A 14,282-nucleotide genomic window follows, 5' to 3' on the forward strand; every position below is an offset into this window, starting at 1 on the left:
AAATGCTCTGAAATAAGATTCAGTCAAAATAACGAATAAAACTATTGAAAAATTAGGAAAAACATAGTAAGACTGAAAATGATAATGGAAGAATATAGAGGTTTTTTAATGAATAAAGAGCCCAAGATCAAATATTTGTATTTAAGATATGATACATAATAAATTTTGTTATATAGATATCACTATAATATTTGAAATAAGGGATTACGACATTATGGAACAGAAAAAAAACAGTCATCTAAAGTTACGATGCCACTTTGTTCAGACTGTCAGAAAGAGAGAGATCTAATTAAAACTATACGGATGTCAGAGAATACATCTCAAACTGAAATAATAATAAAAAAATTATGTTATCAACGGCTGGGAGATTCAAGCTGTGTAGATCATCCCAGATTAAAACCTGAAATAGTTTTGCTTCCACAAACTTAACGTTACTGGATGATAATATAATCAAAGATACAATCCTTTATTTCATCCTTGAAATATAAAATCAAAAGAGCAGAGTTATATTGCCACTGAGGGGCAGAAAGCATGTCTCTTCAACCTATGACTATAGAAATTCCAATTGCAATAAGAAATATGCACATGAGGGCAAAGAAAATAAGGGTATGTATGAAAATAGATAGCCCACTGGTCTGAAAGTTGCAGAACTCTACGAATCGTCCATTTGCAGGAATTTGAAACAGCAAGCCCGGCGAAAGCACAACGAAGAGAATTGTTCCAATGATCTCTGGTGCCCAATCATGTCCCATTTCTTCTCTCTCCTTCTTCTTCTTCTTCTCGGCACACAAAACAGAGTCTTAGATATTGATGGGAAGGCTTACTGTGTGTAGAATTCTTCTTTATTACCAGAGAACAGCCGGCCAAATTCTATCTTTGAGAAAACCGCCCTACCTTGTATTTATGCTTGGCCTGTATCCTGTCCACCTGTCTGTCATGAGAACATAGATGTCCTAAACCGCCAAATGTGAAAGACAAATTACTTGACTTGAATTTCACGCCACGTCCATACGGCCAATTGAACGTTTCAATGAGTAGGTCTGATGGGTTTCGTGATGTGATATGCCTATAATTAGGGTTAGATTTTCTATTTAGTTAAATAGTTTATAGGAGAAGACCAAATAGGTGTGGAGGGTTCTTTTCAGAAAGACTTAATTTCTAGAGGATTCTTTGTGAATCATTATCAACTTGTAGTTCAAAGATCTATTGACAAGCAATGATTTCTATAAATAAAATATCAAGATTGGTGCTTTAAATACATTTATTAAATTGATGAATATAGTAAAAGAATGAGAGTTTTATTTGTTGACTTTGTATATAGAAGTGACAAAATCATTATGGGACATCTTTGGGTTAAACATACATACCTCCTTAATGACTTACCCGAGGACCATCTCTGACTATTCTATGTTGTTATTCATATGGAAGTAGAAACAAATAAATAGATGAAGATCCTTCAAGTATGAGATTATGTGGCACTCGCACCTAGAGTTCAGATAGCATATCACCTAATGGTGGAACATCTTAGTCCAAGGATCTACCATTTTCTGCATTGCTAGGAAACTAGAAAGGATCCATAAAGAGGTTAGAGGATAGAGTAAATCATCATTTGACAACAATTTTAAGGAAAAGAAGATGAATGAGAAGAAGTCAAAGTCACTCCAAGCCAATCTAGCTAGTGGTAATTCTTCTTCAAAACATCAACATGAGGAGAAGGAATGTCATGCTAAGTGAAAAAATTTGTTGGAATGAGAGGAAATTTACTAGAAGAAATAGTCTAGAGTGCAGTGGCTAGAGAAGGGCAATAGGAACACAACCTTCTTCCATAGATTGGCAGCAAAAAGAAAAAAGAGGAATAACATTAGCCTATTGGTCGAAAGTATTCGTCAAGAAATATTGGAGGAGGACGAGATAAAGGACTAGGTCTCTAGATACTTGTAGGAGATCTATAGCCCCCTAACCAAATCAAATTAGTATTAACACTTAGGATAATATTTTAAGGATCATGAACCTAGTTGTTGATGACTCGATGAACAATGCCCTAACTATCAAGGTTCCAAAGGAGGAAGAGAGAAAATTTGTGTTTAATATGAGCCAGTTTAAAGCCCTGGGGCCAAATGGGTTTCCCCCTTCATTTTTGGAAAAGTTAGTCAAGGAACTTAAGTAGACCTTCATTGTGTTAATACTAAGATAGATGGACTGAGATGTCTCATGGAATTCAAACCAATAAGCCTCTACAACACAATTTATAAGATCCTCTCTAAGATCATGGTGAACCACATTAAGCCCCTATTTGATAAGTTTGTAGTACCCTGCTAGAATGGATTTGTCCTAGGTAGACTGATACTAGATGCAGTCATTACCACCAATGAGGCACTAGGATCCATTCCATGGAGAAGTGTGGGAGCCTAGGTATGGCTCTAAATCTTGACATTTTGAAGGCCTATTATAAGGTAAGGGGGTAATTTTTTTTTGATATTCTGACCAAGTTAGGATTGAAAGAGAATTTTGTTAGAATAATCATGACTATAGTTAACATCATCCAGTTCTTGGTCTTGTTGAATGGGACCTAGGCAGATTTGTTATCTCCTCTCACTTGGTCTTTGACAAGGAGACCCCCTTCCTCCTTACTTATTCATCATTGTAGCGGAGGTGTTGGGAACAAACTTCAAAGCCCCAGAAAATAATGACAAGATAAAAGGCATAAGACCTACCTCCTCAAGCCCCTCATAGGTGCTCCAACAATTTTTTGATGACACCTCCCTACTTGGCCTATCTTATATTCATGAAGATAGAGCATGGAAGACCCTTCTAAACCAAATTATGAGAAGGTTTTGAGGAAATGTATAAATTATCAGACAAGAAAAGTATATTTTTTTATACAAACAATGACCTAAGGAGAAAAGTGATTAGAATTCTAGAATGTGAAGAGGTGAGCTTACTGAATACCTATCTTGGCCTCCCTCTCACCATTAAAGAGGTGTTGTCATTGTATTGGAATGGGTTGATGGAAAACATACATAAGAAGCTTGCGGGATGGAAAGGAAAAAATTTTAGTAGTGTGGGAAAACTTCATCTTCCTTCGGTTTCTTTATAGGGCATTCCCATGTACTTCCTCTCTCTCTTTAAACTCCTAGGTAGATATAGAGATATTATTGAAAAAATAAAAGATTTTTTTTTATAGTTGAGAATGGAGGATAAGATCAAAATAAGTTTGGCAAGATGGAAGAAAGTCTATCAATCTAAGTCCTTGAGGGCTCTAAACATTAGAAGGATTGGGCATTTGAATAAGGATCTCTTGGCTAAGGTTGGATGGAGACTAATGAACTCCTTGAGAAGTTGGTGCAGTATTGTTAGGGCTAAGTACCTATGAGATGAATCATTGCATTATCATTTTTGGACCAATGCACTCCACCAAGGATAAAAATTTGGAACAATGTAGTGCACACCCATAGGATTTTGAAGAAGGGCACTCACTTGGTTTTGGAGAATGAGAACACCATTAACTTCTGAGAGGATCAATGGCTCTAGGATGGCCCTGTCATGTATACTAGGTTTCAACCTCTAAGGAATTTTTGTACCTGGCAATGTGGTACCCTGGTTCTTAACTATATCATCCTTGATAGAAAATGGAAAAGAATTTGCAATCAGGACATTCCTGAGATGAGGTTACTTGAGGAGCTCCAAGAGAAGTTGCAAAATTATTGTATCCCCTCCACCTTGTTGGATAATTCTTTAATATGGAGACTAATTCTCTCTAGGGACTTCATGGTGAAATCTTCTTATACTTGTTTTCTTGAGGGAGTTGATGCCCTAAGGGAGTGGAAGAGTGATTGGAACCCCTAGATCCTACTGAGGGAAAATTTCATTTGGTAGATGACTCTACATGGGGCAATCCTCATCATTGATAACCTATAAAGGAAAGGATTCCAATTGGCCAGTGTTATGTTACAACGCAAAAAAATCCATTCAACACCTCCCCATACATTGTTCCTTCCTTTGGAGGTTTGGAGGAATATTTTCTCTATGTGGGAGATTCAATGACACCTCAATGAGAACCTCCATCAGTTTTTTAACTAGGCTGGTCCCTCTAATCACCCATACCTCAAAACCTTCTTGAGAGTCATTCCCCCATATTTGTTATGGCAACTTTGGAAAGAATAGAACAACCATGTATTCTAGGACAAAGCTTCTCCTAGCTCGATGGTGGTTCAACAAGCAACTAGGCTCCTAAAGGAATGCATTGGGATTTGGCATTGGAACCCCCCCAAACCTCTCGACAGATCAAGATATGAGATGGAATACTTCTTGGGACTTAAGTATGAAGGTGGCAAGATTTGATAACTCTAAAGCTATTGCCAGATGTAAAACGGTTTGGCACTCCCCTCTAAAATCTTGGATGAAACTCAATTTTGATGTCTCAACCATTGTTGGAAGGAATACATTTGGTGGTTTTTTCTGGGATAATATTAGTAAGATGGTGGTTTCCTATGTTGGGAACTATGGACGGGGTTCAAATAACAAAGCAGAAACATTCACCCTCTTATGGGGAACAAGGATAATGAGCGCTAGAAGAATTAACAAACTAACTATTGATGGTGATTCTATGTTAATTATCAAATATGTGAAGGGAGAAGGCCATTGTAGTAGGAAGATCAAAGTGATAATAGGGGAAATTTGCATCTTGTTGGATGGGCTTCAAGAAGTCCACGTAGATCACATCTATCAAGAAGATAATGGAGTTGTAGATGACTTGGCTAAAATTGGTCATAACATAGAAGGAATAAAGAAATGGGATGATGTCAGCCAAACCCCACCATATACATGAATGATGGTAGAAACTAAATGTGGGCTTTGTGGTGCAATATGATGAAGTATAGTAGGTGGTGTATTTATGTGGACCCATGTGGGTGGGAGAACCCTTGGATTAATTACTATAAAGTCTAGAATATTGGAAATATTTTGTGATTATTTCTATTTGGGGTTCCTAGGACCATGATTATTAATTACATTGGTGAGCGGACGATCCACATAGATTTGGTCATAATGATAAAACCACCAAGGATGGGCATCGTGAATAAACATAATAGAAATTTCCTTGTGCTTTACTCCACACATAATTGACAATGGTTAATTTCGATGGAAAAGGTATAGTTCACACATGCTCAAGTTAGAGGGGGATTGGAAATCATGATGGCCTATGATTTTATGATGTGAATCATTTTCTTTCTCAAGTTCCTTTTTAACATCTTTAAACGGCCTTGGCTTTCAAGTTATGTCCTACAACAAGGGGATGTTGGTGCAATCTAAGGATTTGGTGATCAAGCTATGTGAAGACATGGGTGCCAATGATCACATTGAAATAGATAAGATGGAAACTTGTATCAGGGATAGTGAGGCAGTGCGGGTTTATCTATGTGAAGGTAGATTACTACCTTTCATGGCAGACATTGAAGGGTATGATAAGCATGTGTCCCTAGGTAAAAGTACAAAGTTGTGTTACCTTTTAGGCTGACTTATTAGAACAACTAAATTTGAGTATCCAAAAATCATTTTTTCTCAAACATATGATCTAGATAAAATTCATTCTAGCTAAGATATATATGGTCTCACACTTTTCCAATTGGAAATGGCTATAAAATGCATGTTTTATACTAGTTTGTATCAAATTACTAAAGAAATAATACTATTTCAGAAAACTAACATTTCAATAACTCTTACTAATTTTTTATATTTTTTTTTAGTCAAATAAAAACACCAATTTATAGAGCTCAAAGTCAAGAATATTCCCATATAGATTTTATGGAGTTTTAATTAGATATACTATATTGCAATTTAAAAAAATTACAAGTACGTATTTTCACACTAAAAAAGATGTCAATTTTGAGAAAGAAAAAATATCAAATCATATAAAAAAAAATTTAAAAATTATATGACGTTCTAGAGGAGAGAGTTCTCTTTTAGAGGGTATAATTTTTCTTCTAGTTAGAATAGATTTGTTTTGAAAAATGTGGTGGGAGATGAAAACTATCAATTTCTAGTGAGTTGAAATTTGAATCACTATAAAAGAGAAAATATAAGTCTAAAGTCAATTTTTTTTTTTGATTGTTCTAGCTATATGTGTTATCTATAACATATTTTTAGTTCAATTATAGAAAAGTTTATTTCCATATAGTTTTGTGGTGGTAATTAAACCCCTAATTTTTAGTGTTTTTTAGCAACTAAAAGAATATCTATAAAAATTAAGAAAATGTATCATTTCTTATTCCAAATAATTATTAAAATTTATAATCCTAAACTTCAAAAAATTTCACGCATTTCATTAGTTTACTTCATTTTCAAATTCTAAATAAGAATACTAGTTTTATGTCATTAAAGGTGAAAAATTAAACTTTTGTTAGCCTTTTCCTTTACAAAAGGGTGACACAAGTCTGTGCTTTTACCTCCCTATAATTTTTGAACACTTGAAATAGTAGGAAGGTGAACATTAATGGGGTGGTTTTCAAAATGATAGAGGAGCTCGTCATTATGGTTGGTGGGTTGTTCCTTGAGCATAGGAGTTGGCATAAACATACTAGAGTTTTTGATGAAACAAACTTTAGAAACTTTTTTGACCCTAAGGAGGATCCTATCTTCATGTGGAGTGGATTCTCAAGGGATGACCTACTCAAACCTTATGACATAATGTAATATGCCATTATGTGCTACATCACACTTGTAGAATGGTTCTAGGTGCTATACTATTACCACTTTCCTATTTTAAATCACTTTAGGAATTAGGACTTGATTTCCTTCCCACACCTTGTTTTGTATTTTATGGAGGATAATTTGTTTAATTTTAGGAGAAAGAGGGAGGAAGGAAGACTCTTTTATATCCTGTACTAGGCCTTGATGCTTAAACTCTATAATTTCTAACTTTCACTTAACCCACCTCTTCTTTATCAATCTCCTTGCCACTATTACTCCTCAAGTCTCCACAAACTCTATCCCTGGTTCAACCTCAAAAAAGGTGGAAAAAAATCCCCTAGATACAAGGAAAAACATCATTGTTATTGACTATTATAGTGATACACATGGTAGGAGTAATCCAAGAGGTGTAGTGAAAATTTTAAAATGAAGAAATTTAGGACACCCCACACATAGGAGGTGAGTCCTGAGTAAATAGAGAGTGAAAGGAAATCCACCAAGAGGATCAAGAAATTTAATCACCCTAGCTCTGGAAGTAAGGATGTGCTAAGTCCTTCCCATATTTTAGACACCTTGGAAGCCAATCTATCCTTGAATAAAAGCTTGCAGGAAGATATCACACTACCAAGTTCACTTAGGCATCAAAGAGAAGTTCATAGAAATTTAGTGTTAACCAAGCTCATTATGTTAATGAAGGAAGATTTGGATGGAACTAATGCTAACCTAGCTCAATTGGTTACCAAAGAAAGTTTTTAAAGATGTATTATTAACCAATCTCACTTGGTTAATACAAGAAAATCATTTTTGAGTTAATGTCTACTAAGCAAGGTATGTTTACTAAGCAAGGTTAGCTAATAAAAGATTTTCTTGTTTTGGTGAATTGAGTTCAATAGATTTGTTTGTTGGTTCTAGATGACTGAGGTAATAAATACTAATTATTCTAAGATGTATTCAAGCCAACTTGATAATGAATTAGATATAAGTACAAGGTCAAGTTGAAGATTGAATGTGTGAAAGTGTATGGAAGAATAGAAGGTGCTTGGAGGAAGCAAATTAGAAGGATAACCAAAATATCCTTGTGGAGTTGCAAAGATACATTCAATAAGAAAGGATCAAGTATATAATCTAGAATTGAGATCTATAATCAGCAATTTAGTTGCATCATAAATCATGTCACCTCATTGTTACTCTCTAACCATTGTACTAGTGTTGGCTTAACAACTATTTGTATATCCTCTAACAAGGTGGTATTTCTAGATTGAAGTGTCTAAAGACCTCTAACAAGGCCACTCCTAATAAGGTGATTAAATTCTCTAACAAGGTCACACCTAATAGTGTGCTTTGTAATCTTTAATAGGGCTGGCTCCTAACATGGCTAACTATTTGCAATTGGTGGTTTTTTCCAAATTGGATTTCCATGTTAAATCTTGGTGTCACTTTTGTTCATGCTATTTCTTTTATATGCATGCAACTAAGTTAAGTAATGTTAATCATAGGTAATATCTTAATATTTTCATTTTCCAAGTTATTGTTGTTATTTTAATGTTTTTTGAGTTACAACATTTACTAGTGTAAACTGAGTGCCTTTATTTATGTAGAGCATCTATGTTTTTAGTGAAGTTTATATTCTAACATTTAAGGGATCTATGATTTATTTTTGTGGTAATTGATTCACCCCTCCCCTCTTAGTTACTCCTCTTATATTTCCAAAAATTGGTATCAAATCTCCTTGATACTTGCAAAGAAGGTTTCAAGAACCTAAGCTAAAGATCAAGATGTCTTACATAAGAGAGATTCTCAAGCTGAACAAAGATTACTTTGTGGCATGACAATGACTTATGAAGTTGCATCTAGGAACCATTAGTGATTCAGGTTTGAAATATTTGAAAAATGCTTATAAAGCACCTACTGGAACATTGACTATGAAATAGATTGTTGAAAAGAAAAATCATAATATTATGATGATTGATCATCATCTCTTAACTATGCTAAATTTGATGAGGTTGAAGGGTGTGCTACTACTCATGAGACATGGAAAAAACTGAAGGATATCTATGGAGATGATGATAATGTGAAAAGAGCCAAGGTACAAAGCTTGAGAGGTCAGTTTGATCAGATGAAGATTGGAAAAGATGAAAACATTGTAAAATATGTTGAGAGAATCAAAGCTAGTGTTAGTGCTATCAAAGCCTCTAGAGGAAAAATTGAAGATGTGATAGTGGTAAGAAAGGTACTTAGAACCCTTCTTCTTATCTATGCAATTAGAGTGTCTTCTATTCAAGAGATGAGATGTGATCCAAATGACAAGATAACATTGGATACTCTAGTCAGAAGATTGACTACATTTGAACTAGATAACTATGATAATTATACTCCTAGTTCTAGCAATGTTGAGTTTGCATTTGAAGCCAAAGTATCACTTAAGAACAAAACAAAAAGGTCAAATAGAAAAAAATCTAAAAGTGAAGAGGACAATAGTTCTAACGAAGATCTTGAAGCCATTGAATCATTACTTGCAAGAAGGTATGCCAAAGGTAAATGAAAGTACAAAGGTAAAATTCCTTTGATCTATTTCTCTTGTGAAGAAGTTGGACACATTGCTATAGGATATCCAAATAAAGAAGAAAAAGATGGAACGAAGCACAAAAAATTCAAAGGCAAGAAGGATTTTAAGAACTTCAAGGAATACAAGGACAAAGGCAAGACATCTTGTTTTATGGCTAAAGATTTAGATAGTAGTGAAGATGATGTAATGATCTATATTGCTATAAGAGATGAATCTGATGATGAAGAAGATAAAATGACACTTATAGATCTCATGTTAGAAAAAGTGATACATAGATTATTGATAGTAGTTGTCCACATCATATGACTAGTGACAAAACAAAGTTTGAATGTGGAACACTATGATGGTGGAAGTGTGAGATTTGGAAACAATGAAACATGTTGCATAAAGGGAAAAGGTTGCATCTCACTAACTAATGAAATTAGATGTGATAATGCTTATTTGGTTGAAGGTCTAAAGGATAATCTACTAAGTGTGGTACAGTTGAAAAAAATTGAATTCAAGTTAGAATTCATGAATGGGAAGGCCAAGCTACTCAATAGAAAAGGAAATCTAGTTGGGTATTGTAAAAAAACCAAAGATAATCTATTCTACTTAGATCTCAGCAAAATTTCATGTTTCATTGCTCACGTAGAAGAAAGATGGTTATGGCATAAAAGGTTATGTCATGCGAACATTGATAATCTAATAAAGATAAGCAAAAACAAAAGAGTCAGAGGTGTTTCTAGCTTGAGGAAACTTGATATGGGCCTATTCAAAAATCATCAAATTGGTAAGATGGGCAAGATAAGTTTCAAAAGAAGGAACTATCATTCTAAAGAAGTCTTGGAGCTAGTTCATAAAGATTTATGCTAACCTATTGGAATAGAAAGCTACAATGGAGATAAGTATTTTATTATTTTTGTTGATGATTATTCTAGAATGATGACTTTAATGTGCCTGAAGGAGAAGTCAGAAGCCTTTCAAAGTTTAAGTGGTATCTGGGAAGAGTAGAAAAAGAATTTGGAAAGAAACTGAAGTGTTTGAGATCATATAGAGGTGGTGAATTCATCTCTAATGAATTCAATAAATGCTGCACTGAAAGAGGAAATAAAAGACAAGTCTCAACCCTTGGTACACCTCAACAAAATGGTATAGCTAAAAGAAGGAACAAATCCATCATGGATTGTTCAAGAACTTTGATGATAGAAAAGAATGTTGCAATCAAATACTAGAAGGAAGCGACTAGTACTGTAGTGCATACCTTGAATAGAATACAACCAAAGAAAGACTCAAATCTAAGTCCTTATTAACTATGGCATAGCTACAAATCTAATGTAAGTTACTTGAAATTATTTGCTAGAAAATTTTATATTCTAAAAGAGACTAGGAAAGGTAAATTTGATGTCAAAGGTGATGAAGTTATATTCCTAGGATACTCCAATAGAAGTAAAGCATATAAATGTTTGAATTTATCCACTCATAAGATCATAGAAAGTCTACATGTGAGAATTGACAAGTTTCTAGAAAAGAGTGAAGAAGAGAACAAAAAAGAACCTAAGGATTAGAAAAGGTTTATTTAGTATGAACATGATACAATTAAAAATCTAATTGGAAGTTAGGAGGCCTCACCTCTTGAGTCCCCAAAATCTCCAAAAACACCTAAGTTTTAATGAGTGCAACTTGAGTCATAGTTTGAAGGGCCTGAGAAGTAATCAAAGGCTATTGAGTTATAACCATAGAATACTAGGTCTGAAGGACCCAAGCCAAACGTAGGGGAGCCTAGACTTGATATAGAAGATCATGGTGAGGCTAGTGGAACAAGTTCTAAATCCAAAGTACCTATGCTAGAAAGATAAGTCAAAAGGCACCACACACTTGATCAAATCATTGGAGACAATATATATGGTATAATGACAAGAAAAAAATTGAAAGGTACATGGTTTCTTACCGAATTTGAACCTAGAGCAGTGAAAGATGCTTTGGATAATGAAAGTTGGATTGAAGCTATGAATGAAGAGATAGAACATATAGAGAGGAATAATACTTGGACTCTTGATCCTATACCCAAGGATAAAAATTTAATTGGCACAGAGTTGGTTTTTAGAAATAAGTTGAATGAAGATGGAGAAGTTTCTAGAAACAAAGCAAGATAGTATGCAAACATTTTTCTCAAGAAGAAGGTGTTGATTATGGTAAAAAAATTTCTCCTATTGCAAGACTAGAAGGTGTTAGAACTTTACTTGCTTATGTTTCACATAGAGGATTTAAAGTTTATCAAATGAATGTGAAATTTGCATTCTTGAAGAGGAAGTGTACATAGAAAATTTGAAGATTTTGTAGATCCTAGCAAAAATGATATGGTTTGTAAATTGCACAAAGCAATGGATGGTCTCAAGCAAGCTCCCAAAGCTTGGTATGAAAGAATTCATAATTACTTGATAAAAATTGGTTTTCAAAGAACAATTGATAAAAACATCATGTATATCAAAGAAGGACTAGACAAGAAGATTGTATTGGCTGAAATATTTGTAGATGACACATTGTTTATAGGAAATGATGACTTATTCATAGCGTTTTAAGAAGAAATCAATAAAGAATTTGAGATATCTATGTTTGGAGAGATAAAATTATTTGTTCGATTATAGATTTAATAGAAGAAAGATGGTAACTATATTTCTCAATCCAAATATATCAAGGAGATTCTAAACAAGTTTGGAATGGAAGATTCAAGACTAGTTGGAACACTTATGTCTACTGGACATAAGATTTCCAAAAATGATGATTCCAAGGAGGTAGATTAGACCACATACAAATCAATAATCAAAAAACTGCAATATCTAGTGCACACAAGGCCTAATATTGCATTAGCAGTTGGTATGGTGGCAAGATTCTTAGAAAATCCTAAAGAAAACCATATAATGGAAATGAAGAGAATCATGAGGTATCTCAAGGGTATTGAAGACTATGGATTATGGTACAAAAATGGAGACAATTTGGATTTGAAAGCATTCACAAATGCTGATTGGGCAAGAAGTGTTGATGATAGGAAGAGAACCAGTGGTGGAGCATTCTTTCTTGGCAAAAGACTAGTGTCTTGGACAAGTAAGAAGAAGAATTGCATTTATTAGTCTACAACAAAAAAAAAATATGTGACAACAATAGTTAATTGCTCAAATATTGTTTGGTTGGAACAATTGTTGGTAGGTATAAAGGTAGAGATCAAGGATCCAGTGGTTATCTTCTATGATAACTCTAGTGTGATTAATATATCAAAGAATGATGTGATGCATACCAAGACCAAGCACATTGCTATAAAATTTCATTTTCTCAAAGAATTGGTGCAATATAAAGAGGTAAGATTGGAATATGTGAATACTAAAGAACAAATTGTAGACATATTCACTAAAACATTACCTAAGGATGCATTTTTTAATCTAAGAGGTAAGCTAGGGGTCATTCCCCTATATGAAGCTCACTAAATGAATTTTTGTGATGCATCAACTAGAGCATGTTGAAGATCAAATTAGTTGATGTAGTATTAAAAAGATAGATTTCATGTGAATTATTACATTATGTACATTAATATTCACTGAATATTGTCTTTAGCATAAGATGTCAAAGAGGGAGAAGTTTATGTGTGTCATATCACATAAATTTTTCTTGAAGATGTCAAAAAGGGAGAATGAACTTGGTCCAATATAAAAAAGAGAGAGTTTTCTATCAGAAGAAAATATTAATGTTAAAGTTTTTTGATAGAGGGAGAAATTGAAGGTAGAGGGAGTTCACACTGATAGAGGGAGTTCTCATAAATGAGTATCAAAATGAAACTAAGGATATTTTCCTTACTGCTATTTTTCTTTAAAAAGTTCATTATATTATGACATCATATGTTATCATCAATGCCACAGAGGGAGATTCTTAAATACAATTGGTTAATCATGTATTATGTTTGATGTTACACAAAATACCATATCCTTGTTAGTCACTATATGCTGAAGTCACCTGGGTGATAAAGACAATTTCCTATGTCAGCCAAGAATTCCAAAGTTTGCTAAGTTTAGAAGTCAATGACTCCCAAGTTCACTCGAGTGTCAAAGAGAAGTTCACATAAATGAGTGTTAATCGATCCTACTTGATTAATGAAGGAAAACTTGGATGGAACTAGTGTTAACCGAGATCACTCGATTACCAAAGAAAGTTTGTAAAGATGTAGTGTTGGCTAATGAAGGATTTTCTTGTTTTTGCATATTGAATTCAATAGATTTACTTGTTGGTTCTAGCCGACTAGGGTAATGAATATTAATTATTCTAAGATTTATTCAAGCTGACTTGACAATGCATAAGGTACAAGTACAAGGTCAAGTTGAAGATTGAATGTGTGAAAGTGTATGGAAGAATAGAAGATGCTTAGAGGAAGCAAATTAGAAGCATAAGTAGAATATCCTTGTGTAGTTGCAAAGATACATTCAATCAGAAGGGATCAAGTATACAAGCCAAAATTGAGATCTATAATAAAAAATTTAGTTACATTAAAAATTAGGTCATCTCATTGTTACTCTCTAACTATTGTAATAGTGATTTAAATATCGTAATAGAGTTGGCTTAACAACTATTTGTAAATCCTCTAACAAGATGGCATTTCTAGATTGAAGTGTCTAAAGATCTCTAACAAGGTCACCCCTAAAAGGGTGATTAAATCCTCTAATGGGGTCACACCTAAAAATGTGTTTTTGTAACCTTTAACAAGGTTGGATCCTAATAGGGCTCACTTTAGAAGAGTGAAAATCAATAACTAGTTGTAATTGGTGGTTTTTCCCAAACTAGATTTCTACATTAAATCTTGGTGTCACTTGTGTCCATGTTATTTATTTTATGTGTGTGAAACTAAGTTAATTAAGGTTGACCATAGATAATATCTTAATATTTTCATTCACTAAGATATAGTTGTTATTTCAGTGTTTGCCAAGTTACACCATTTACTAGTGTAAACAGAGTGTTTGTATGTTTGTCAAGCATCAATATTTCTAGTGAAGTTTATGTTCTAACA

General features: G+C 33.8%; 1 protein-coding gene across 1 annotated transcript; it reads right to left on the minus strand.

The window, feature by feature from the left end:
* Positions 1–539: 539 nt before the first annotated feature.
* On the minus strand, positions 540–882 carry LOC149533575 (uncharacterized). Its single transcript, XM_089806684.1, has one exon. The coding sequence runs from the start codon at positions 750–752 to the stop codon at positions 540–542; it is 213 nt and encodes a 70-aa protein (XP_089662810.1). The 5' UTR covers positions 753–882.
* Between the last annotated feature and the right edge of the window lie 13,400 nt (positions 883–14,282).

This window comes from Cupressus sempervirens, chromosome 10, assembly GCF_028749045.1.
Source record: "Cupressus sempervirens isolate cs-2001-9-10 chromosome 10, ASM2874904v1, whole genome shotgun sequence".
NCBI classification, from domain to species: Eukaryota; Viridiplantae; Streptophyta; class Pinopsida; order Cupressales; family Cupressaceae; genus Cupressus; species Cupressus sempervirens.

What these genes read in the sequence shown, in the direction of transcription:
- LOC149533575 (XM_089806684.1), bottom strand. Translation starts at nt 752, where the DNA reads ATGGGACATGATTGGGCACCAGAGATCATTGGAACAATTCTCTTCGTT.